We start from the raw sequence: 27,332 nt of genomic DNA on the forward strand, positions 1-27,332 counted from the left end.
TTGACTCTGTTCTGCTGCAGCTCCTCTGTCACATCCAGAGCAGTGACATGAAAAAGTCCTTCCTGAGAAATCCTTCTTGTGAGTGTGTCAGTTAAGGCAGCTGGGGCAGGAGCATTGCACCAAATTTCTGGAAGTTATTCAGAGGAGTTTCAGGAGTCTACTTGATGTTGAATATGTGTGAGGACTGGAACAAAAATGAAATGCACTCTGTTCTTTTTACATTTATTGTGATTACATTCAAGTCATTGCTTCTGGGAAATTATCCTGGATCAATTTATGATACAAGGCTTTAATTCTGAGCTCCTTTCCCAAAGACTTGCTCCAAGCCATAACAACAACAGAAAAAGCAGTTTCTCAGAAACTATTGGGGCAGAAAAGTAGGTACTTGAAAAATGAATTTTGGGTTGTTGGTAGAATGGATAAACACAGAATGGCATTTGTTGCTGCATAAGTGGTTTTCCCTACTTTGTAATAGGACTTCAGTAAAGAATGACACTTCCAGATTTGTCTGTCACCCTTTGGACTGTGTCTCTTGCCAAAGACCATCTCTAAATTTGCAAAACAAAATGGCTTAAATGGTCTTTTAGTACCAATTGTTCATATGGGTGATTTCTGGATCTTTTTTGGAAGATCCATGCTGGATTTCCTGGAGTGCCTCCAGGTCTGACAGGGTGACTGGTGCCTCCTGGGGACATACTCAAAGGCTGGTGGTACCAAGGCAGCTGTGACCCAGGGGGTGCTCAGTGCTCCCCCAGGGTTAGTGGAGGCTTCTCCAGACACTGACTGAGAGCAGGGCTTGGTCAGTAATCTGAATTTCTGTGGAACAGTGTTCCTCTCAGGCAGATTTGCTTTGGGATTGTATTTTGGGAGGGTGTCATCACTACTGCTCATCACTTGTGAAAATCAGGCTGTTTGTTCCCTGCTTTCCTGACATCTGGTACAGGCAGATTGATGTCTGAAGCACTGTCACTGAAGGCTGATGTAGGAAATATCCCTATTTTATGGTAAATCACATTTAATACAACAAGGCAAGATCTTAGCGTTGTTTATTGAAAGGAAATATTTTGCTGTGTTTGTTTAATTAGCAGTATTGAAATAAAGCTAATCTCTGTCTTTCCCCAGCTGAAGGGATCAGAGCTGGAAATCACACTGGTCAGAGGGGGGCTGTGCCAGCCTGTTGGCCCAGCCTGTGCCTATGTCAACCTCAAAGTCTGTGTCAATGGGACAGAGCAAGGTAGGAATGAACATCCCCAGCTTGGCTTGTCAGGGCTGCTGGAAGGGAGAGTTTGGAAATGGAGTGGTGAATACTGGAGCCTGAATTCATTTGAAAGGTGGTGCAGCCTCCCCTCCAATAGGAGCTTTAAATAATTATTGAAAATAAGTTTATTCAAAGCAAAACCACACTTGTCCATGATTTCTTCTGAGGGAAACACTCCTGTGTGCACAGGAGTTGTTACTCCTGCTGCAGGGAGAGTTTGTGTGTCAGTATCTTTGTGGGGGATGCACTCTCTGGATTTGGGCTGTGCTTGAGAATTTGCAATCCCTGCTGTAGCACTGTGCAGGAGGTGAGGCTTGGATGTGGAGGACATGGTTTGAAAAGCTCAGATATGAAGTACAGAGATGAAAAGAATACTTAAAACTAGCTAATGGCCTGAGTGTCTTGGGCAGTGGACATGGTGCAGTGATGTTGTTACAAGGGTGAGTTACTTATTAAGGAGGGAGAAAACTGAATGCACTTGGGGAGGTTTATTCCTGCATGTGCTGCCAGTTTATGGATGGAAATGAGTGTTCCTTGGTGGACATGATCACAGAGCTGCTCCCTGATCAGAAGAAATCCAGCTGGAAAAGCTGGTGACCATCTCAGAGGGCACAGTCTCAGCTTTAAACCAGTATAATACCTCTAATATTAAATTATAGGCTGGGTTGTACCTTAGTAACACACAAATGGGAACTGCCTTGTTAATAAAAGCAAATAGAACTTCTGCACCATAAATCTGAAGTACACATCAGTCTGTTTCTCTGTTTTCTTTCCCCTTTCCCACTAAAAAAATCTGGAACGATGCAATGTTACCAGTTTTAAATTGGCTTAGAAACTCACTGGAAGTAATTAGCATCATTAGAAAATCATTAGAACTTGGATATTGCTTCCAAACTGCATTTTAATTTCTTTATTTTGGTTTTAGATGGTGTGTTGCTGCTGGAAAATCCAAAAGGAGATAATACCTTGAACTTCACTGGACTTGTAGATGCTGTCTCCTGCATTTTTGGTCTTAAAAATTCCAAACTGACAGTTTTTAATGGAAACACAGGTAAATGGAGTATGACAAGGAAAATTGAAAGTCTTTCTAGCACCAGCTAGGAGTCATTTACTGTATAATTATTTACTGTGTAATTTATATCTATCTAGCTAGCTATATCAAATTGACAAGAAAATGGGTAAGGAAATATTCCATTTTATAGTCCTTAGCTTATGAGAGTGTGTTTATAGTCACATCAACATGTTTCCAAAAGCTGCTGCTAAATGGTGCTCATCTGTTATCTTGCTTCCATTGCAGTTCTCATCAGGACAAAATGTGATTTATTTCAGTGTTTCCACTGGGCCCAGGCTGTGCTGGATCTGGATGGCGAGCTGCCATCAGCCTTTCCATGCTTTCCCTAATGGCTCAGTAGGCAGGGTGAGAACTTCAGCTGAATGCAAACTGTGATCTGTAGAAGAAAAATGTTGCCTTTCCACCCTAGAGAACCTTGAGGAGCTCTGCATTTCTTCTTTTTTTAGAAAAACCTATTGAATATTTTTGCAGACTGAACTTTAAGGCACAAGAATGTAAAAAAAAACCTCCAAAACACTATAAAAATGTTAATTGGATGGCTACAAAACCTTTTATTAGTTTTTTTTTTAAATAGAAATATTACTGAAGCACATCTGAGGGGAAGCTACTTGAGCTGGCTGATTTGGTTGCCCCCAGGGCTGCTGAGGATCACCAGTTCATGTCCACCAGTGGCAACCCTGAAGAAATAGTCTGTGTGTCACTGTTGCCATCTCAGTCCTTAGTTTCCTTGTCCTGTCCTGAGAATATTTCTAGGAGGATTTGGGGGGTTTCCCATCCATTAGCTCCCTGTGATAAATCTTTCAGGTTGTGCTCAGCTCCGCTGAACACAGTCCTCAGTCCTGTCATCCAAAAGGATTAATCTTTGCTTTCAGTCAGAGGGGATTGAGGGGAAATCCTTCAGCATCTTCCTCAAGTTCCAGTTGTGCTTTGAAGAAGGAAATGGTTTTCCTTGAAATCCTTTCCAAGTAGGAGGGATAACAGTGTGCTCTGTGCCTGCAGAGGGGGGTCTGTACCTGTATTGCTCACTGTCACCACAGATAGTAAGAGATGACCTGCAAAAGGCCCAGAAGAGTTGGGAAACTCCCATCTCAAAGTTTAGAAGTAGTTTGATTCAATATTTGGGGTTTTTCTGCCATTTATAGGACAAAAAGATGCAGCACAAATCCATTAATCTGAAGTCCTAAGTGGAGAAAGTTGAAACCTTCCTTCTTCTTCTGCTGTAGTAACAAAGGCTTTATTCCTTTCCTTTCCATGTCACTTTTGTTCCTTAGGAATCATTTTGGGTTCCATCTTGGCATGCTGATTTTCACCTTTCAGTATGTCAGTGGTCTGGGCAGAGCAGGGTGTTTTCCCTGGCCACTTATTCACCATATGGAAATTCCCTTGGAAAGATCAGATCATCAAATTGGCTTTTGTGGCAGTGTGTCACATCTCAGACGAGTGTTGGTCAGCAGGTGTGGTACCCTGGGGAGTCACAGCTCAAGGCATGTGCCAGGAAAACAGTCCTGAAAGGTGTCAGAGAAGAGAACCAGAATCCCAGTGTTTGCTTTGGATACAATCCTTCAGCTCTGGTGTGGGTAACCTCAGGTGAGGTCTGATGGTGACTCCAGGGCCTCTGTAGGGTGAGCAGGGCTTGGAATCAGCTGCTGTGTCCCAGAGGAATTGCAGAGAAAGGTTGTGCACTCCAGACAAGTAATTTCTGACTAGTTCCCACATGTGTTAATAAAATTGGGACCCAGTAAAACCATATTTCTGCCTCCTCATTCCCTTCCTGTGGTTTCTAGGGCTGTCCATTGGACCTGCACTAATTTATTATCTTGTTCTCTCATTGTAATGAAGGTTTCCTTAGGGCTGTGCTGTGGCACAGGATCAGGCAGTTCTCAGATGGGTCCTGTCCCTGCTTTTCAGTGCAGCATTGGAAGAATGAGATAAACATTTCCTCCCCAATAGTGTGTCAAGGTATTTTGAGGAACTGCACCCCCCAAACAAGTCTCTGGGACTTGTACTGACCTTCAGAAAATAGAACTTTTCTCTTTCTACATCAAAAGAAAAAAAAAGTCAAAGGGAAGAAGCTGGACTCAGATGGTAAAAAACATTGTCTGTGACTTTTTTTTCGTTTAGACTGCTGAAAACTCTCTTAAGCTTCTTGTTTGGGAGGCTTGTAGACTTGCACTCAGCTTTCATGGCAATAGCCCATAATGAAAAAGATTTATTTAAAACACTTTCAATATGTTTATGGGAAGAAATGCATCTGTAGGTCATGGAGGGCTTAAAAAAGAAGGGAGGGGCAAGGAAGGTGGGGCAAAAATCCCCCTACAAACTTTTTGATCCATGCCTTATTTCATCTTTCTGATTTTCAGATGGCTGATTTTTTTAATCTTCATTTTTTAAAAGGCTGTGAGGCTGTAAGGTACCTTAGGGGAGAGCATTAGCACTTAAACCCCACTGCAGGGAGAACTGACTTCTGAAGTGATTTTGATGAGCACTTGTAATACCTGCTTGCCTTCAAGTCTGTTGATATCCAGGAAGAAATGATCCATTTTTTCTTGCTCTTGTGAGAGGGCTCTGTGAACAGACTCCTCTGACAGCCCTGTGCCTGAGCTCTTCCCTGGCAAATGTCAGTGCTCCTGCAATGCCAAATGCTCATTTGTTAATTGGGCAAACCCCCACTGCTGCAGCTCTGCCTCCCTGCCCTGCATGGATCCACAGGGATGCTGCCAGCTGGGGAATGGCAGACTGGGAGTTCCTGGGGCCAAGTGTTCCCAGCTCTGTCATCCCCTGTGCTCTCTCTTCCCATGGCCTCAAATGGTGCTGGTTCAGGAAAAACCTGCCCCTGGCTCCCTTCCTTTGGATGGAATCTTGGTAATTCCTCTCCACTTGTTAATTCAGTTGTTTTCTCACTTTGCTGAAAATAAAACCAAAAGCAAATCCCCTTCCTGTGCTTGAGACAGGCCAGAGCAGTGCTTGGTTCTTGGTTTCTTTTTTCTTTAAACTGTTAAATTTAAATTTGGAGATATTTATATACAAATATATAAAAGTTGATATTTAAAACACACATTTTAGAATCTTAGGTGAAGCCTGAGATCTTTTTGCTTCCTTGAGCAATCTTGTAAATGCTCCCAGTGCATCTCACTCTGTTGTGTGGCACTTGACAGAATTTTGAGAGCTTGTGATTGCTGCTCATCTTTTAGGTTTTTTGAGGTGTTAGGGGCTTTTTTGGGGGGGCTGGGTGGTCAGTTTAAGATTTTTTTAATTTATAAGTTTATAAACCTACAAAAAGTGTCCATTTATAAATTATTCCCCTTGAAGTTTTCAGGTGAACTATAGAAAATGAGCTTTGTACAGCTTAGGCTGCCTGACATGTGGATAAGGCTGCTGTGGAATGAAAACCTGTTGGCTGGAGCTGACAGGTGTGCCTGTTCCATATGTACAGGAACACACAGTTCTGACAAGAAATTAAATGCATCAGCTCTCCCTGGATTTGATTTCTGGAGCTCTTTGCAGCACAGAGTGATGTTACTCCTGTGTATCTTTAATACCTTGCTCTTCAGTGGCTCTGTTTGACCTCAAGGCTCAGGCAGTGCTGCAGGATTCATTTTTGTCACAGAAACCTCATCAGCTTCTCCTCCCAGCACTTCCAGAGATTGCTTCTGATGTCCTTGGAGATGGGGCTCCAGGTTTGGGTCTCCCTCATTCTCTCCATCTGCCTGCCTGGAGTCATGTGCTGCATCATGAGCTGTGCTGGCATTGCACACAAACACTCATGTAGGGGGCTTTATTCATGAGCCATGACTTGAAATTGTTTGGTTTGGTTTTTTCTGGAGTTTAATATATTTAATATCAATACCTAATATAGTAATTAATTTATTATTAATATTATATTAATTTAATATATTTAATAGTTGTTGTTATTAATAAATATCCTGATGTTGCATAGTAGCACGTTCCCAGTGCTGCTTTGGGTGCAAGCAATGATCACAGCTTTCCATATAATGAGATAAGATAGAAAATAGAAAATAAAATTTGTCTCTTTCTACATTTAAAAAAAATAAAATTCAGAGGGAAGAAGCTGGTAAAAAAAGTTGTCTATGACTTTTTTTTTCCTCTAGACTGTTGAAAATCTCTTAAGCTTCTTGTTTGGGAGGCTTGTAGACTTGCAGTCAGCTTTCATGGAAGTAGCCCATAATGGCTACTGAATGGTTGGCTTGGGGGAATCATTTCTTGCTTGGTTGAAGTTAGCTAACTGTTTTTATTGCATAAGTCACTAAGTGCATAAGAAATGTTATAGAGGAGCTAATTTCCACAGCAAACGAAGCACCCTCTTTGTGTTATTATTAAAACCAAATATTTCTGCACAAATGCCACTTTTCCAACTGAGAAGCTCTTTCTGGAGGGCAGGATGGTGAAAGAGGAGACAGTGGGGGCAGGAGTGAGAGCCTCCTTGCCAGCTCCTGGCTGGCCTGACTGGTGTCCCTTTGTGTTGCAGAGTTGCTGCAGCAGACAGACCTGCTGGGCCTCAGTGGGAGGACTCTGCACGTGACAGCAGGGTCAGCCCCTGGCCTGCCCAGCTCCCCCAGTGCCCTGCTCTGCCAGTACATCAACTTGCAGCTGATCAATGCAAAGCCACAAGGTATGTGAGTTGCTGGGCTGCTCCTCCAGCCTGGCCTGCTGTCAGGCAGGTTCTGCTGCACAGCTCTAGCTTTTCATTGGCACATGGGGATTTTGGTTATTTTTTCCCTAGTGTTTACTTTCTGATAAAAACAATGTTTGTACTTAGCTTTTCTCCCTCTTCTCCTGAGAGAAAAAGGAGAGCCAGTTTGAGATAAGGGGCAGCAGTTAAACATGAGCCCCTGGGCATTGTTTCCCTGTTTCTGACCATCAGCTCACCTGTGCAGCTTCTTGTAAAAGGCTGAGTCTAAAACAGACCAAGTTTGAATGAAGAGCCAGTTCTTTACCAAGACATTGGAAACAGCCTGTGAAACATTTCTTACTGCTATTTAAAAGCCAAGGGAATTGTATTATTCATCTGGTCTGGTGTATAAATATATGTGTGTGTAATTCTGTTTCCCACCTGCCAATCTGGCACTCTGAAAGCTCATGTGGGAGCAGCTGAGTTGTTTCAGTAACTTGCTCTTACCCTGTGCCCTGCTATGAGCCCTTTCTGACACTACTGAGAGCAGAGCTTGCAGGAGCCAAAGATGTGGTTTTTTTACAGGGGATTTGATCATAAGTAGGTGCTTGGTGAGCTTCTGCACACAGTGGTTTCTATGTCCTCTTGAAATATTTCATGTTTCCCAGAGTCTGTGTTACCCTCTTGACCCATGCAAAGAAGTTTTCTTCTGTTGGTCAAGCTGTCAGTCATCACTTACATTTCTGGCTCTATAATTAATGAACTTACAGAATATCTGTGGGTTGGTATTGCTAATTTGTCTCTCAGTACCATGAAGAAATAGAGGTGAAACGGAAGAAGAAATCCTAAATTTCAGTTTACTCAGATAAATGAAGTGATTTCATTTCTCACCAGTAGTGACTCAGCTGTTTTATCTTGTCCAGAATGCCAGAAAGGAACAGTGGGAACTCTCCTAATGGAAAACCCTGTTGGTCAGAATGGATTAACCTACAAAGCTCTTCTGCATGAGACAGCAAAGGTTTTTGGGCTCAGAAGCAGGAGGCTAAAGCTCTTCCTGGATGAAGCACTGACTCATGGTAAGCACAAACTTCTGGTTTGCTCATCTGAGAATCCTTGGAATTTATTGTTGAGGAGCAGCTCATGTAACATGAGATCCAGTTTAATTACTAAATCCACACTGTTCACACACTGGTTTGTAATTTTGCCCAGTAATTCAATATTGGCATAACAAAATCCTTTAAGCAAACATACAGATGTAGAAGTTGTAAGCTGTGGTGCACTCCCTTCATGGAATGGCCAAGGCAAGTTGTTGTGAAAGCTTTTTCCTCCTGCACTAAAGGTCAGTCAGCAGTGCCCTGCTGAGTGACTGAACAGGGAATCTCCTCCTGGAAGTGAGTCTGCAGTAGGAATATTTTAAGAATCTGTTCAAACTTGAAATACTCATATTGCTGCATTGTCTTGGAGGATGGGAGGGGGTGGAAAAGAGTGTTGGGTCTCTGTTAGAGCAGTGTGGGTAGGTCAGACTTGGTAGGGCACAGCCATTTGGGCTACCTGGGAAGCAGGAAGCTTCAGCACATGCTCACAGGTCTGAAATGCTAAAGAACCCCCAAACCCACTGACAGATGGGAAACAAAAATCTCTGATTCATGAGGAAGGTGTGACTGAAGCTTGAGCCATCTGTGGTGCTGAACAATTGGACCAGAGTGACTGGGGCCTTCATTTGACAGAGAGAATGGATTGCAGACTACATGGTAAAAACCCAGACAACTCCAAACAGGGATCCCTGGAGAATTCCAGGAGAATTCAGCTCTCTGAGTGAAATGATGCTAAGGGCTCTGACTGCAGTGTGTCACAGTGATGTGACACAGGCTGTTGGGGAGGGATCCATGACAGTTATTGGCTTATCACACATTACCTGTCCACAAGTTGGACATCCTGCTCAAACTGCCTTCCTCAGGAGCTGCTGTCAGTGGGGAGGGCAGGAGGGGGCAGCTCTGGTGCAGCTGCTGAGAGCTGGGGTCACTCAGCTGCCCATGAGGATTCAGGTGGGATACGTTGAAATCTGAGCAAGGAAGGGGTGTTGTGGATTTTTGGCTATTTTGTTTTGTGGGATTTTTGTTTGTTTGTTTGTTTTTGTTTTTACTTCGTATGACCTGAAGTGTATTTATTCAAAAGCCATTTTTGTAATTCAAATGGATCTCAGATGTTGATGAAACTTTCTAGTGATAGTTTGAGCAAATGCCAAAAATAATGTGCTGAGTGGTGTTAACAGAGCACTGGAGCCTGGAGTGTTTCAGCACAAGGGTAAAAACCAAGAAGATGGACCACACTTGGTTTGCATAAACTGAAGAGTATTTTTGTGTGCAGCCCTGCCCACCTGGGGATTCAGGGATTCAGGGATTCAGGCGCAAGGGATGTTAGGCACAGTTCCTCTTTGGTTCAGCACCAGATGATTCTGTTCAGACTCTGAAATAAACACTCTAGGAAACTGCAGAGTTTTGAAAGAGGCAAGGAGCTGACAGGACAGGAAAATGTACAGACAGGCAAAACAGCTTTTAAGGCTCAGTTGAAGTGAGGATTTTTAAAATGCCTTCACCTGAAAGGGAAATGGGTTAAATCACTGTTACATTTGTAGCATGGATTCTTTAGAACTGTTTAAACTTTAATTAAAGTCTATGAAGTGACAATTCACAGTGATGTGAAAGATCAGATTTGATAACTCCTCCAAGGCCAAAACAACAGATTTGGTCTCTTTTAAACTGAGAACACAGAGAGCTTGGTCCCAGAGGTTTATTTGTGCAGCTAATGCCTTGTAGCCACACTTCTGCTATTTCAGATTTAATTCTCAGCATTCACCTCCTTGAATAACTTTTTTTAAGTTTAAACACTGGCATAGCTGTATTTTATCTTCACATCTCTTTGTATGACAAATGAGTGCTGCATATAAAGACTTTGATGCCTCTAGAAAACATTAGGTCAATTAATGTTTATCTACATTGTTGCAGCTTTGTAATCTCCCATTCATCTTCTGATCAATCTGTTCAAGGTCTTACCTTCAGAACAACAAAGTTCAGTCTCTTGAGTAGGTTTTCTGTGGTTTATTCTAAAAATAAAAATGTATTTGCTGTTAACAGTTTGAAATGTTTGATGAAAATAACCCAGGAATTGGAAGGTTGGTGCCTGTTCAATAAAAAGGAAAAACAATCACTTGGTGGAAAATGAGTTACTGGTTTTGAAGAATTATTTTTATAAATGTTGGGCATCTGCTGTCTATTGCACAGACACTCACCAGCTTTGCAGAAACAAATGTGGTTTTCACTCCCCCTTTGAAATGTTGGAAAACATTCCAAAAAGAAATGTTCAAGTGGTGAGTGTTGCTTATTCCTGAGCTGGAGAGACAGAGGTTCCAGGGACCTGATGGTTCCACCCTGGGGATGCTGGGGACACTTCACATGCTCCCTGCAAAGCCCTTCCTTGGAGCCACTGGCACAGAAAGGAAGGTGTCCCTACAGTCTGTTGATAAATCAAATTTCCAGGTTTTAAGACTAATTATTGTGATAAATACAGTTGGAAATAGGTTCATCTAAGTTCCTCATTTTTCAGCATCTTATAAATAAATCTGTGATAAGAGATTGGAGACCCAAGTTCACAATTGGTTTGGCAGCTTCTGCAGCTCAGACTCTTTTACATCCTGGTGGAACATGTTCCTGGGAAGGAAGGGTAGTGAGGGAGTACAGCCCTAATTGCTCTATTGGATTATAGCTCTGTGGATGGACATGCTGCTTAAAGGGTAGTATTACAATGGAAGAGGACTCCTGGAAAACACTGTGATCCATGAGGACTTCTCAGTTCCCTAATTAACAGATGGCTTTTAAAATCAGTGAAGATTCTGTGTGTTTAGGCTAAAAATGAAACATTTTTCTAAGCAGGATGGGGCAGGACACTGCAAAAGGGTTCCTCCTGAAAACCCCCAGCCAGTCTGGGTGCTATTGATGGGTCCTTTGTGCTAACACTGGTGCCAGATCTTTGTGTTATCTTGTGTTTGCTGGGGTTTGGGGTGAGAGTGACACCATGCCCCCAGTCCTTGTTCATCTGGGTTTCACCAGTGTTCTCTGCTTACACCTGCCAAGTTTCTTATCTCTCTGAGCTTTCTTAGTGCAGAGGCCTCAGGGGTGTTTGATACTGGGGGGACTTTTGTTGCAAGGCTGTAGTTCCCAGAATTCCAAACACTCTGCTCTCCCTGGGGCAGCTGATGGCTGCTGGAAGCAAAGTCAGCAAGCACCAGGCTTCTTGGGGGAAAAAAAATCACATTTCACAAGGTAATAGTGAAAGATTTCCAGCTCCTGCAAGCTTTGCAGGTGACTTTCCCTAGACACAAGTGGGATTACTCTGTGTTTGTGTTTCTTGAGTAATTACAACCCCTGAGTCAGCCTCTTGGAAGCATGCTCTGTCCTTCAGAGGATTGTTGGGACTTAATCCTGTTCCCACACAGCATGTAGCTGTCAGAAGACTTAGGGAATTACCCTGTATGCTAAGAAAGTCTTCAGGCATACTTAGCAAGATCCCAGCAGTAGCTCTTCAGCAGGTACTGGTACAATCCTTGCTTTACATATAAACTGTTTTTGAGGGACTCTGGCTTTCAGTGCATTGTGTTGGACTGTTCATATTGACTTCATAAATGGTGTTAGAGTTTGCTGAACTAGGTGCTGCTCTGTCAGGATGTGAAGGTGAGAGCTGTGGGCTGATGTAGACTTTCAAAACGTTCTACTTTGGAACATAAAACAGGCTCTCCTGCTCTTGCAGGGACACTGGTGACATGTGGTGACCCTTCCTTTCATGCCCTGGGCTTTTAACAGGAAGGAATTTTGAGCTGAGAAGTTTCTGTCCCAGTCCCACTGTGGTGCAACCAGAAAAATGTCTGAATAAAGTAAATTAAAAAAAAAGAAAATTCATAGTTCTCCTGGTAAGCAAAAGCACTAACTGTTGTTTCTCTCTCCTTTCCTTCCTTCTTTCAGAGATCACAAAGGATGTTTCCATGAAGAACCTGAACATGAAGACCCTCTATGTTCATGTCATACCCACCACAGCTGAATGTTGAGAATTCCAAATTTCTGACCATGTAGACTTTTTTCCAGAGAAAATGAAGTCAAAGGAAATTATTATGCTTTTAGATGAACATCCAAGTTGTGTATGGTACTTTTAACATCTCTAGTGGCACACAGGATGTTTTCTACCAGTGCATGTCTAATATGCTGCTCTTTGGTTTCGAATACAGTGTATTTTCATTATGTTATCTTAATATGCTGTAAAAGCTGTTCAGAAACCTTAGATATCTATGCAGTAATTTGCCTGAGAGAAATGGGACTTGTACCTCAGTGATGCTGTTCTCTGCCTGTCCTTTGTGCAGAGGGCATCTTTTCTAAACCATGGCTTACTTACAAGGCTCTCTGATATATTCCCACCCTCCCACAACAGCTTTGTAACTTATTTAAGGGTTATTTGGATGTGTTCATTCATAATTGCTGGGTTTTCATCAAGTGTGTGGCTGTTGATTGCAAATACTCCCTAATTTCAACACTTGGAACAATAAATTTGCTTCATCTCCTGACTCTTGCTTCCCTGACTTCAGAGTAGTTTGCTTCCTCAGGATTTCTGAAGAAGAGACCTCTTAGAGCTCCATGTGGATCAGGAGCAGCCAGAGAAACCTGAGATGTGACAGTGCTGAGCACCAGTGGCTGTTTGCATTGTGGTGCTGACAGGTTTGGGGGCTTGGGGGGAGAGTTGTTCTGATGCAGAAGCAGTTTCAGACTGAGAACAGTTGGGGTTTTGGTTTTTGTAATACCCAGTGCAGCTTGTCAGTGTCTCAGTGTTCACTCTTGTACCTGCTGGAAGGAAGGGGAAGGCAGAGCCCACCTTTGGCACTGCTGGGGGGGTTCTGCCTGGTTCACCTGGAGGTTTGAGCCCACCTGGGGGTTCTGCACCTCCCTGGGGGCAGGCAGAGTGAGCCTTGGCTGTCCTGGCAGTGCTGAGAGCAGCAGGACACACACTGCAGACAGTGGAGCAGCAGCCTGGCAGAGCAGAGGCTTCTGAGCACGTTTTTCCATTGCTCTGTGAGTTTCATCTTTGCACTGGAGCAAACCCCAGAGCTGGTTCATGGTAACTCTCTATTAGTTGGAATAACTATAAATAGCTGTTCTGTGTAACTCCTGTGCACTGGTGGACTGGACCAAAACTGTAAGGACTCTTTGAAGTGAACCCACTTCCTGGCACTCAGCTTACAGAAAATTATTTTATCAGTATATAAAAATGGCTGTGCCTCCTGAATCTGTGCCTGTTCAGGTTAATGAATATTGGACATTGCCCTCTACTATTACCTGGAAGTCAGCTGGTTTTTAGTGAAACAGTGACATGGAAATCCAATTTGTATTGGTTTGTGGGGTTTCTTTGTCACTTCAAAAATGTCCAGGTTTTATCTTCTGTGAAAGCAAGATTGCTGTTCCTAAAGGAAATTTGCTTTATTACTGATGGAGAATAAAGGGAGATGGTAAATGATGGCAACCTAACCTCATTCTTAATGAGCCAATCTAAGGTCACACACTGCTAGTATTTTTAAAGACTTATTTGGGCTTTAGCATTTTGTCCTGTTTCATCTCACTCTCCTTTCTTCACTGCACACACTTCACCACGTCACTCTTTGTTTTTCTCCTTTCCTTTTCCCTTTTGTTTTTGGTGTATGTGTGGTTGGTTTTGTTTGTTTTTTTAACTTGCTCTGCTTTCTCTCCACATCAGCACAGTCCTCTTGGGTAGTGATGACAGAAACCCAGGTGTGCTCCAGCCTGCTCACAGTATCAGGATGGAAATACCCATGGATGCTCTTTCTGTCTGGTAGGATCAGTAGAAGCTGGCAGAGGGGAAAATTCAATATACTTAGGACGTGTAATGGAAGAACAAGATCAGAGTTGATTTGAGGACACTGCTGGAAATGCTTCTGGGTCCATTAACTTTACATCAACATTTGCATCAACAGAAGTAGCATGTAATTAAAAAAAATAATTTGGAGGCAGAATTAGGGTTTAATTTTCCTTTCAGGTGCCACTGTTAGATGGCTGTGATCTCTTACCTGCACAGCCATGAACGTTGGGAACAGGCTGTGACCCATTTGGGTGATCTTGTGCTGTCTCTACCTTCCTTCTCCACATCCATTTTTAGTATTCCTTTCTTATTATTCTGGATAATATCTAATCATTGCATGAGAGAATTTATCTCTTGGGATCTTGAAGGGGGGAATGTTTCCTAGTAATTTTTTTAGTGAGTTTTCTTAATGCACTTCTATAACATTATCTAGGTTGGGCTAATAATAGTCTCTTGGCTTGATGTGATATTCTTCAGGATTTATGTACCTCAATTAGCTTTCCTCCTAAATAGCTTGTTATACAAATGAGGTCCCAGACCACTGCTGCATAGAGGAGCCACCACCAGGGCACTCCCAGAGCTGTGTCACAGCATTTGCTGTCCCTGGAGGAGTTGGGAGCCTTGAATCCTGATGTTGCTGCCTCTCACCTGGTGGCTTTCCAGCTCTCCTCCTGCCTGGAATGTGTGCAGCCTCCAGGAGCTGGCCTGCTGGGGAGCAGGAGGTACTGACACAACCCAGATCCATTGTTATATTCAGAAATCACAGTGCTGGAGCTCAGCACAATGGGGACATCCCCCACCACACGTGCACAGAGTTGTGTTCCCACTGAATCTCTGGGAGCTGCTTTGAGCTCCAAGGGGTTTGTTCTGCCCCAGTTCCACCAGGCTGGGATTCTGTAGCTGATCCCAACTGGCGCCCTTGGCAAAGGCAGGGCCTGGCACTGAGCAAGGCTGAGGGCAGAGGAAACCCTCAGGCTTGGCTGAGCTGAGCCAGCAAAGTTCTGGGACAGGAGAGCAGCAGCCCTGCTCCCTGCCAGTGCAGTCCCTTCATTCCTCAGGACCCATCACTGAGTGTGGGCCAGGCTGGCTCCAGCCCAGAGTAACCTCCCCAGGGTGGGTGCAGCACTCAGAGCTGCATTTCTGCCCTGCTCAGCTGCCCTGCCTCCCCAGGGTGGGTGCAGCACTCAGAGCTGCATTTCTGCCCTGCCCAGTGCAGGGAAAGGCTGGGACTGTAGGTAATTTCCAGAGAGAAGAATGGTTTTAAGGAGATTAAAAATAAACAGGTTTCTCATCCTGCAATGAGTTGAGTGGCAGCTGATCAACCTTTCAGCCCTTTTGCAGCTCAGAATCTTTCTGATTTCTGCCAGCAGCAGTGAAGTTCAGTGTCCTCGTCATTACTGCTTAAGCACAAAGCAATTATTCAGTCTGTTTAATAATTTCTTGCTCTTTATCTGATTTCTTACAAGCTGGACTCTTCTCACTGATTAAACAGATTGAAAATACACTGTCTGCAGGTGCATTACAAAAGGTGGCCTGCAAAACAGCCTCAGATAATTTCCTTTCACATCTTTCTTCCTCAGCATGAGCAGCACAGCACCATCCATGCACAGGAGCAGCTTTGCAGGGGGAACACAACTTTGCTGAGTTAATTTTACTCTTGCTGTGCTGTGAGTGGTGGGCAGCTGGGGTTGGAGGGAGGGACTGTCATCAATTATCTAATGTTTTCCCCAGTTAAAATGTTTGTGTAACAAATATAATTATAGCTTTTATGTAATTGGGGGGGGGGGGGGGGAAGGTTCCTATTTCAGTATGTCTGGATATTTCAGTTCATTTCCAGCCTGTGTCTGTACAAATTTCTAATTAGGGGGTCACAAAGCTCCTCAGAAGACTTCTGAAGTTCCTTGTAGATGGAATTAACACTGTTCCTAAAGATATTTAATTTTTAAGACTTTCTTGGGAGTTCTGTAAACACTGTCCTAATTCTGCAATTTGTTCTAGTTGTCTTTAGTCTTCAAAACAGTGAAAACATCTGAAACCTCACAGGCAAGCAAAATGTACCCTGGCACTTAATATTTGCTGTGTTTGATCAGGTGTGACAGCTGGACAGCTGTGCAGGGGGTGCTGCCATGGGATATCATTTGTGCTCTGCCTGAAGGGGACAAATATCCTTCTGTTTTCAAGGCAGCAGGTTTGCAAAGGTGAAGACTATCCAAATGCAGAGCTAGGATGTGTGCTCTGTGATTCATGTGCTGGCAACCCCCAAAATCATGGGATCTCTGGGACTGCATTGCTTGTGGCTGTGTGTGCCAGGCAGGGAAGTGGGAGGAGATGAGGCAACGTGGAAAAAGTGAGATCTGAGACTGCAAATCTTGCTGGTGATACAATCTAAACAAGGATGAAGGATCCTGAATGTTCCTGAAGGCAGTGTTTGTAAGATGGAAAAGAGAAGTTGCTCACTGTGTCAGCTGAGTGAGCCAAAAGCCAAGCTCAGGCTCTTGGAAAGCAAGAGCTTTACAGCAAAGGGAGCTGCCATGGATTAGTAATTAAACAAGGACCAATAATTCCATCTTCTTGCCAAAGAACACAAGTACCAAAAAAAGCAAGTGCTGTGCTGAATAAACAGGATTGTCTGGGAGATGGTGAAGTAATCTTTCCACTCAGTTGCTGATAAGGCTCCTCCTGCAGCCCTGTGTCCAATTTTGGGAGCCCTGCCATGAGGATGTTGACAATTTGGAGAGAGGCCCTTGAGGAGAATCAGGAATAAGGTCTGGCCAAGATGTCTTGGGAAAGATTGCAAGAGTTGGCATGTTTCTTTTACAGCAGGGAAGTCTGAGGGTGAGATGGGAGGAGTCTTCCAGTAAATAAATACTAATTGCAAAGAGAGAGTAATGAAGAAGTTTTCAAGAGGCTTGCAGTGAAATGGGATGGGAATTTAGGCCACACATGAGGGGAAGCTGCCTAAGAATTAATCTGTCCCTAGGATGGGTGGCCTGAGAAAGTAACAGGGTTTTTCTGACTCACTTTTAAAATTTATTTTGTCACTTAAGGAAACTATGGATTTGCAAAAAAAAAATTCCCTGACAAATTTCAGCCTTACATTAGTTCACCCGTAAAAATTAGTGGATACAAGGAAAGAAACTGGTTTCTAGTGCTAAAATGTGGTTTTCTTTGGATATCTACAATAATGTGTTGATCACACTGGTATCTGAACACCTCTGTGGCACCCTGGGGCATCCTCATCTGACATACAAGGCAGATGCAAATATGGATTTTGCTGGCAATATTTGGGTACCTTCAAGATTCTGCCATTCACTTGCTGTTAACACCATGTAACTTAGATCAGCTCTGTAAGAGGAATCAAAGTAACAGAAATAAAGCACAGAAAGGGGATTAAAACCCCAGAACAACACAGGTTATATTTATTTCTGTGTCTCATGACTGCTTGCCCCAAAGGGCAGTAGAGGGGACAAACCCAAACTGGAACATTTGCCTTATGCTGCAAATCCCTGGATGATCCTGTTAGTTTGTGGGCTTGGCAGGAGCTTACTCCTGATCTTAATTCTGCAAATTAATTAGAAAAGTGTCCCAGGTTCCCCTTTTTTAATGGTCTTTGCAAAAAATGCCTTTCTCTGCTGCTTTGCCCTCATCTCAGGGACATAAACTCACAGTTCAATACTAACAGAGGAGATGAGCTGGTAAACAGCCACAGGTGTTTCTATTTCCTCCACCTAAAATTAAATTAAGGAGTAATTGAGTATCTCTTTGAGGAAAAAAGTCCCAAAGCAGCTGTGCAGTGTGTGTGCCACAGCAGTGGTGGGGCTGTAAGCACTGGTGCCATGGCACCAGCACATCCCTATTGACTTTTCCAGCTCTATTGATGGGCTGCACTTGGAATCTTTCCTCACCTCTGTTTGCTGCTCCACTGCCTGAATTTTACAATCCAGAGTTCTGAATCTCAGTTCTACAGAATGCCTTGAACCTCCTCCCCTCCATGGCTGAGCCACTGCCCTGCAAACCTGTGCTTTTGCTTTGATGCCTTTTTGGGACCACCTAAAACCAGAGGCCAGGCAGAATTAAGGGAATAAAAAGCAGTTCTACTTATTGGAGGGTCTGCAGGTGCATTTAGGGCAGATGAAATCCCCCAGGGGCTACACCCAAAATGGAAAATGTTTCCCAGGTTTTTATACTTTTACAAGTTTGGTCCATTTGCACACTGGGGGTGAATCTGCCAATTCCAGCTCCAGGGAATGAAGTCACTGACCCCAGGTTTGCTCCCCCCAAGTCCCTTTTGTTCCCATCTCTGGGCCCTGGGGCAGTGAGGTGTCCTTGATTGCCAGGCCTGGAGAGGAATTGCTGTGTCTGCCCAGAATGGGAAAGCTGCAGCTGACCCTGGCTGTGGGGTTTGGAGTTACACACTGAAGAGCTGCAGGAGTACAAAGAGATGGAAAATAGAAATGCTAAAATCCTAAGGCATCAGCTTTTAGCACTTGTGTATATTAGCCAAAAAACACTGGCTATTTCAGGCTGTACGTATTCCAAAGAGATGCCTTCCTCCCCCTGAGGAAAACAGCAAAGAACCAGTACCATCCATCATTTTAAAAATGGAAAAACCTACCAAGAGATTCTGCAAATAGAGACCTAATGGTCTGTTTCCAAATCCCATTTTGCTGTCGGTACCGTCACGTACGAGACACAAACGGCTCATGGGGAAGAGCGAGAGCGCTCAGAAAATAGACCTGCACAAAATTCTCAAATATTTAGTTTGACTTGGATTATTGTGTGAAACTCTGCTTTCAGCTGCTCTCTTGGTGGAGGCACAGGCCTGTCTTGGGTAGATCTGATAGCTGTGCTAAGCTGGGGTAGCACAGCCCAGCCCTGAGGATCCCAAAGCCTTGTTTCCCTGCTCCCTCTTTCTCTGGCTGCACGTGGGAATGTTGTTCTTTGAGCTGCTTCTGGCACACTGGATTTTCATTCCTGCCTTTCCATTCCCATTTCTTATGTGTGGACTCCAGGGATGCTCACTCAAAGCTTCATTTGCCAAGCAGGACTTGTCTGTGCTGACACAGAGAAGCACAAATGTTGTCACTGCTGTCAGAGCAGTCCAGCCTTAACACCTTTGTTTTCTTTCTCTCCACCATCAATGACACACCTGAACTTCTTAAGGCTGGTACTTCTTTTACTTTGCTGTTTGCCAGAGAGGCATGCTGCAGCTGAGAGTTCAATAATGTGTATTTCGATTTTTAAACATTAAATGTCTTCCTTGGAAGACCAGGCTCTTGGTTTGTCCCAAGGCAATTCCCACTTTCAGATTTCTTTTGTGATGTGCAGAGAAAAAGTTGATAAACTCATAAATTACATCATGATAAACAGTGAACTCATTGAGGGGGAAAAATCCAAAAGCAGAATTTCTTTTAAGGCAAAGAAATAGGCTGATTATTTTGTAGGTTTGCATTTTTAGAAGTGAACACAGGAACTTGAAGCCTGTGAGACTTGCCCTGTTTTTCCTTAGCTCAGTGGCAGAGTGCAGGCTCTGGCTGCTGGATCCTCCCAGAGCTGCCATTCAGAGCCTGTATCCAAATTAATCTTTGTTAGATGATGTAAAAACAGCAACAGAGAAACTGACCCAGGAGTCAGTGGCAGCAGGTTAATTCTTGAATAATTTCCATCACAATAGGAGAGGGAAGGGAAAAGGAGTGAAGCGGTGGCAAAGTGAGAGATTTTCATTCAAGTGTGTATAATAAAGAGAAAGGGAAGATAAGGGCACCAAACACAGAGTGCATGGAGTCTCTTCATTGCAAGGTTGTCTCCTTTTTTAAGGTATTAAGAGTTGCAAGAGGCCAAAGTAATTTACATGGGGCAATAATATCAAACAGGTTTTTTACACCTTTGTAATAACATGCCTAAAGTATTGCCAGTTTAAAGCCTTTTCTTGCATGGAGTAATCACTTTGAAAAAATGTATTATTCCCCAGCAGTAAAAGCATGGAGAAGCTGCAATGTGTTATATTAATTCAGACATGACAAAAATAGAGAGCAGGATACAAAGAGGTGCATTTTGAGGGATAATTTTTTATAACTGTTGGTCAGACCTACAGAACTTGACCAGGAGTTTATCCTTTGGAAATCAGGAGCTCTGTAATAGTGCAACACAACAGTAATGTGTACAAAGAGACTGTACAGGTGAGGAGACACTAAGTCAATGAAAATTAATAGTTCCACAAATTAAAAATATTTTAAAATTAGCGATTAAAGTGAAGAGCTTGAGAGCTGTGGTTGCTGGTACATGTGCACTTGTCTGAGTGTCATGGATGGTTTTCTGTTCCACCGTCTGTTTTCCCCAATAGAAGAATGATATTAAAAATCACTTCCTACAGCTTACCTGTATTTGCCAATTTGGGAGAAAACCATCTAATATTCTTCATCCTCTCATTGTTTGCATCAATTTGTAAGGAAAACTTAAACCTGACCTGCTTCTGTTAGCTGAGGGTGAACCATTGTCCAGGAGTACTTAGCAGAGCTCAGTTACTGAAGTAACTTTTAAATATTCTATTAATTATATTAAATATTTTATATTAAAATTTAAAATTATATTAAATTTACCTTAAATTTTAAATTATTTTATATTAATTATTTTTATTAACTAGTATATATTTAAATATTTTTTATTTATTTATCTTATTATTTTATACTTTTTAATATTTTATTTAACTTTTTTTCAGGTATTGCTTAAGAAGAATGTGATTTTTTTTTTCTATTGGCTCTTTCACAAATGGATAAACAGAAGCAACTCTTACCTTGGTGTTCCTTGTGGGCATGGAGGGTTGGTTCATGGTGTGTCAGATCTGGCACTGTCACCTTCTCCATTGCTCCACAAGGACAGGGAATGAAGAATGGAATAAAACATTCTCTTTGGGATTTATTCTATTCTTGCTATCTCTGTTCACTTACTTTTTGCTTTGCCCTGTTAAAATGAGATGGAACCAATGGTGGAAAGGCAAAGTGAGCAGGAGAACCCTCAGGTTTGTGTGCAAACCCTCGGCCTGAAAAGGGTCAGAGGGTTGGGGTTTTCCTTCCCCTTTTTCACCTCCTTCTGTCCTGTCCCTCCCCCTTGCTCAGCTCTAAAATGCTGCAATATTTCACATTTCAGTTGGTGTCTGGGTACCTTTTGTTTGTCTTTGTTCCTCCTTGAGCAGACCAGGATTTATTGGGGGCTGATCCCAGTGAGGAGCATCCGAACACATGAGCCCCACTTTGCCATGAGCAAGGAGAGATTACTTGTCTTTGCACACTTCAAACTTGAGTCATGTCCTATAAATACACTGCACATAACGAGGATTTAGGCCTGAAACAGTCTGTACTAGTGGTTTAAGAACCCATTTTGTGTTTTCCATACACTTGAAATCCATGCCAGGCCAATCTTAGAGTGCCTGCTCAAGCTTAGCAAGGTCACATCAGTGCTTTGTGCAATCACATCTGTGAGTTGTGTGTAACTTTGTATTATCTTCTCAGTGTGCTAAAAACCATACATAATTCATTTCCCTGCTGTTTTTATCTAACCATATGATAAATGAAAAGGAGAGAAGGGGGGAAAGATGAGAGACTGGTGAAGCTTTGTCATGTATGCCAGGCACTGAGGAGCCACCAGCCCTGCCAGCTCACAGATCCCAGAAAGTTACATAATTAAAGGAATATTAATCTGCTCTAAGTACATCTACCTCAACACCCCTTAGAACTTCAATAATTACTGCTCCAGCAGAGACTGATTAATATATGTCAGTGCAGCCCATTAAAAGTAAATAAGGTGTGTGTGTAGTCTGAGAGAAGTTGTAAGGAATGGATGAAGACTTCCTGGATTTTTGGTGGCTTTTTTAAATTTTGGTTTTGGTGTTTTTTTTTTTTGGTGTCTCTTTTTTTTTTTTTTTTTTTTTTTGTTATCTCTTTTTTTGTTTGCTTGGGGTTTTTTTTGTTGGTTTTTTTTTTTTTTTTTGTTGTTGTTGTTGTTGAGGTTTTTGTTTGTTTGTTTTTTTTACTGGGCCATAGAAGGTGGTTATTTTCTAATGTAGGTTTACTCCTGTATAATAAAGCAACCTTTTAAAAACCATTGTATCTTCATAGCTAGGTTTGCTTTCTTTGATCTGAAATAGCTGAATATAGCCCCAAGCCTGTCCTCTGTGCACAGAGGCAGGTTGGAGGATGGATGGAAGCTCTGGGCAGGTGCTGCTCTGCACTCTGTGAGTTGATTTGTTGCCTCATCTAAACCTTGAACATTTGCCTGGATTTTCCCTACTGAAGCTCCCCTAATGCTGACTCAAATGTGAATTTTCAATTTTGCCAATTGTTGGAGGCTAAATGCAGACACAACTAATGAGCATTGGTTTAACCAAGAAATCAACCAGAGACAGGAGAGAACTGAAAGAGGAAACAGAGATAACTTAATTTCCAGGACCAAGGCCTGGCTGCCTCCTTTGGGAACAGCCCAGTCCATCTTTGGGACCTCCCTCTGTGCAAAGATCTCACTCCCTTCTTCCTCACAGAGGAAAGAAAAAGTCTGCAGAAACCAGAGCTGCTGGGGAGAAGGTGATGGTGCTCATCCCAGCCTGTTCATTCCAGGCAAAAACAAACAATGGAGCTGCAAAGGGAGGAGTTCTGAGCGAGCCAGGGAGTTTTCAGTCTGAGCAGTGCCCCCAGAGCTGTTCTGGTGGGTGCTCATGGGAGCTCTGGCAGCTCCCCCACCAGGGGCTTCCCAAGGCTTGTTCCAGCTTTTGTGTTCCAGCACATCCCAGCTCAGGCCTCTGCTGGGCTCCAGGGTTCCTGAGCATAGCTGGGACACTGGGAGCAGGAACACTTGGGCTTCCACATTCAGGGGAGATGGGACACCAGGTTCATTTCTGCCTTTTTAAATTCTTCTACTCAATCAAAAATTGTTTATTTTGGTGAGAGTCTTAAATGGTAATGTGATGTATAAAAGTGATATTTGCCCTGTTAGGAAATGTTTGTGAGTGAGGACAGAGTGTGCATCAGCCTGGGAGTGAGAGCAGCCCAGCAGGACAAGACCATTTGCATTGAAGCCTGAACCATCCCTATACAGAAATAAATAAATACACAAACAAATAAATATTAGATATTAGTATAAATTATACATTACATATTACATATCAATATTATATAATATACAATGTATATTATATATTTAATACAATATATATTTATATATTTTATATTACATGATATATTAACTATATATTAAATATATACAACATATAAATAAATATTTATAAAATATAAATACACGCACATATACATTTATATAATCATATATATAAAAATAATCCTATTGTAAGAGAATAACACTTCTCCCAAGAACTTGTTTGTCCTGGGATTTCACTTACCTATAACAAAAAGTTTAAACCATCTCTAAGAGGTAAATCTTAAAACTTCAAGGCCTGGGGGAATATTTTTGTACAATATTTTTGGCATTCTGTGTCAAGCACTATTCCCAGGGTGATTTTGATCCAACTGTCACTGGGAAACACTAAAGATAAGGGAGGATTTTCAGGATCAAGAAGTCAGCAGAAACTCGGACCACTCCAGAAAAGCATTTGAAAATAAAATTCATCCCAATGTTTATCCATGGTTAATTAAAAGTTGTGTAGAAAGTTACACTGAGAGAAAAACTGTGGTTGGGATGCACTTTGTCAGTACATTGTTGTTGACAAAATTCAGGCTTAAAGCTTTAAATGACAATTTTAATATTTACAGGAATAAGAGAGAATCAGAATTTATTGGCTGAGAAAAAAAAAAGCAAGTAGCTTTTAACTGGGAGCAATTTTTTGTCTAAAAGTTCTGGATCAATATAAATCAATATGAATGAAAAATAAGAGAAGGTTTGTAATTCCTCCAGCTGTAATGTAATCCACATGCACACTTTGCCTTTCTGCTGTTTGCACTCATCACTATAATTTATGCCCAGGATCATTAGACAGATATATGGATTTAATTATAAAACAATATCAGAGGTTAATTCCTAATTAATCCTCAAGTGCATAGTTTAAGTGTGTAGGCACCTTAAATTCTCTCTGCAGATAATGGAGAGGTGGAAGGGGGGATACTCAAGGAGACCAGGAATTGCCATCTGGGTGTGCTTATTTCCCTTTTGATTGTTTTGGGTCTGTGAGTACGTATAAATAAATATAAATATAAATATAAATATAAATATAAATATAAATATAAATATAAATATAAATATAAATATAAATATAAATATAAATATAAATATAAATATAAATATAAATATAAATATAAATATAAATCCCACTATTTTCAGAGCTGAAGGCTGCAGGTGAGGCCACACAAATGCCAGCTGTGCCCCTGCAGAGCCATGCAGGGCCTCTGTGCTGCTGTTTAACAGGAGTTAAACCTCACCAACCCCTGGGGCAGCTCAACCCCCCAGGACTTGGGTGATTCTGGGATTCATTTGGGAGTGCTGGCTGATTGTGGGGTTAATCTGGGGATGTTTTGTACCTGAGCCTGATGTGTTCATCTCACCTCAGGGCTGGCTTGCAGTGCTTGTGAGGAGATCCAAGGTGATTTTAAATAAAATGCAGTGAGAAATAAGCCCTGGGTTCATTAGGAGGAGTTTTGGCCAGAAGCTGGAGGAGTGAAAAAGCAAATTTTAGTGGTGATAAATTGCAGAGCAGCCTAACAGCATTGCTAAATTCCTTCTGCAGTGGCATGGCTCTCCTGAGTGCATCCCTGGGCTCCCTGATGGTTTTTCTTGGCATCTGGGACTCAAACAATTACTAAGAATGCATGCTCACAGGTTTGCCTTGCCCTGGTGCTGGTGTTAATCATGATTTGAAATATGAAGGGTAAGGGGGTTTCCTAAAAAAATAGCAGGGTTGTAATTTGCAGCCTTCAGTCCAAAGGAGATGCTGTAAAATGTTGTTACTCTCCAAGGCAGTGAATTATCCTTACCCAAACAGCAGCAGCTGACATCTGGGATTTATCAAATGAATCTGGGACCACATCTAGGTTGGTTTGCCTTGCTAAATTCACTTTATTTGCAACATGAATTTTATGTTATTGATAAATATTTTAGGTATTTTTGTGTAGTATTTTTTCTGGGAACTTCTGCAGCCATTGATGACAGCAAGTATTTAAATCAATTATTCTGCTTCCCCTTGGGAAGCTGCTGTAAAAAACAAGGACTGACTTTTAAATTTATAGGAATGTTGAGACAAATTTGCCAATACTCAGCTGGTTTTCTAGCACTGACCTTTAGCTGCTGCTTTGTTTTCACTGTTTTGTTTTTTTTTTAATTTGATCTTTCTCTTGCTTCTGAAATGCCCTCCACCCCGTGTCCAAGGATTTCATGCTCTGCCACTTTCAGGATCTTTGGTACTTGCATTCATTTTGCAAACTGGTGCCTATTTCAGCCTGTCAGGATTTTTCTTGGAAAAGAAAGGAAAAAAAAAAAAGTTAAAAAATCAAAAAGAGAGCACCATGTTTGAGATTATTTGTGATTTTTACTCAACTTGAAATTGTCTTTTCTCTTCTTAACTGTAAAATAACAATGCTGTGACTTAACATTTGGTAATTCACCTTCTTTTTGCTCTCAGAGTGTTTTCAGAGTTTTTAATCCAACACTGGGTCCACTTGAGCATTTTCCCTCATGTTCTTCCATGTTAATAAATAAATAAAACAAAATATCTAAGTTGTTCTCAAAGCAATGTCATCCTCACTAAAGCTTTTACTTTTGCCAGCTGATTTCTCACAATAATCTGTGGGATGGGTGGTATATAACATTTGGGATTTTTTTCACAGCAGTCTTGCTGCATCACTTAAGAGGATTGTCCAGGTGTGTGGCAAAAAGGTTTGGATGTTGCAAAAATCTCTTTTGCACAATTTACCCTGTGAATATAAAAGAACTGTGTGACTGCTAAGGAGTGCAGGGGTCAAAAGTGTTCTCCTGCCCCCTTTTATATACATATAACTAACAGATTAGGACAAACCAAGTCAGATTATGCATCTGGCAAAACTAACTTGGGGCCCTTTCAGAAAATTCATAGTTGCAATTTCATGTTGTCACTATTCACCATAGGCTTCTGACTTTTTTGTTGTGGTGGCTTCAGGTTGACTGGTCAGGGTTTTTAATTTAATTTTAAAAAAATTTTTTTTAGAGTGAAGGTGTTGTGGACAGCTCCATCCATTGAGTTCTAAATGTGGGAGAAAATGGCTTTTTATGCTGTTCCTGCTTTTGATTGCAAGATCATCAACTTTATGTCATGTTTAACAAATTACAGCTCGAGAATTGATTCTGCCAGGGAAGCGCCAGATTTGTTTTGATATTTGTCAGCACTGATAGAGAAATCCATTGGTACCTTTTAGTCAGTTTTATTTCTGGCCAGGGTCAGCAGCACCAACTGGGAACTCTGTATCTGCCTGAAGAATTGCTGAGCATCAGGTGGAAGTGGAAGTGCCTCTGCTTTTTGTGGGGCTGGAGCTGGGCCACAGCGAGGTCATTTCATGGGAGTGCAAACAAAATGTGCCCTGTGCACTTGACCCTTTGTGCTTTGGTACTGAATTAGAGCAGCAAAAGGATGGGTCCAGAATATCCCAGTATATCTAATCATCCTCTGGTCAACCTGTATTTTTTCCAAACAAAGCAGAGGGCAGGATTTTCTTATCTTCTCCTGTTGAAACATTAAATGCAAAAATCACTTTCCTCACGCTGGTTGCCACAAGACATCATGGCAGTATCACTGAGTGTTTTACTGACACAGCCTTTGTCTGGCATTACTTTTGCTCTTAAAACCAGCAGATATTTAGGGCTGGTTGGCTTTTCACTGGCAGGCTGGTGTGAGGGTGTGAAATTACTGCAGAAGATCTCACTGGCGATTCACAGGGATACATTTTCTACTCTATCAGATGCTGGACTTGTGCCACGCTTTGGTGGCATTTGATACCATGGGAGTTTTTCCTCAATAGAAGCCATGGCTGGGCCTGAACATTCTGGTAATGAAATGTCCCAGTTTGTTGGAAAAGCCCCAGTTTGGTGGCTGGGAATCCAGTGTGGGCACCCCAAATGTCCTCCGTGCTGCTCGTGTTTCACACGGGGCTGGGTGACACTCCTCTGTGCCTGAAGGGTGAGCACAGCTTTTAGGGCTGCACTTGCTCTCTCAATGCACAAACTGCTGTGGTTTTGGCAGATTCTGTGTTCTTCCCTTTCATTCTCAGTGTTGCCTCTTGGCACCAGCAGCAGTTCAAAGATAAACTGTGAGTGCAGGGGGGCTCATGGGATGATGTTCTGTTTGTATGTGGGATCCAGACATCACGGTTGTGTCCTTTCACACACACATCTAGTTTTAGAAATTCCCCAGAGGAGGCTGAAATACCAATAGCTGCTCCATTCTAATGTAATACAGCCAAAATCTGAGCTGAACTGGCATCCATTGTCACTTC

At 42.2% G+C, this 27,332-nt stretch overlaps 1 protein-coding gene across 6 annotated transcripts in view; it reads left to right on the forward strand.

Moving 5' to 3' along the window:
• The window catches only part of IARS1 (isoleucyl-tRNA synthetase 1), a 94,560-nt gene extending 81,992 nt beyond the window's left edge, over positions 1-12,568 (forward strand). For 5 of the 6 annotated variants that reach the window (XM_018914943.3, XM_018914942.3, XM_018914944.3 and 2 more), the window contains 4 exons: positions 1,123-1,234; positions 2,184-2,309; positions 6,817-6,960; positions 7,884-8,203. In XM_018914943.3, the coding sequence (XP_018770488.1) occupies positions 1,123-1,234; positions 2,184-2,309; positions 6,817-6,960; positions 7,884-8,188 (687 nt within the window). In that variant the 3' untranslated portion in view covers positions 8,189-8,203. Of the gene's footprint in view, positions 1-1,122; positions 1,235-2,183; positions 2,310-6,816; positions 6,961-7,883; positions 8,204-11,975 lie in introns of those variants that run through there. The other variant, XM_018914946.3, reaches the window with a different exon arrangement.
• Positions 12,569-27,332: the final 14,764 nt, after the last annotated feature.

Source organism: Serinus canaria, chromosome 12 (assembly GCF_022539315.1).
Source record: "Serinus canaria isolate serCan28SL12 chromosome 12, serCan2020, whole genome shotgun sequence".
Lineage (NCBI taxonomy): Eukaryota > Metazoa > Chordata > Aves > Passeriformes > Fringillidae > Serinus > Serinus canaria.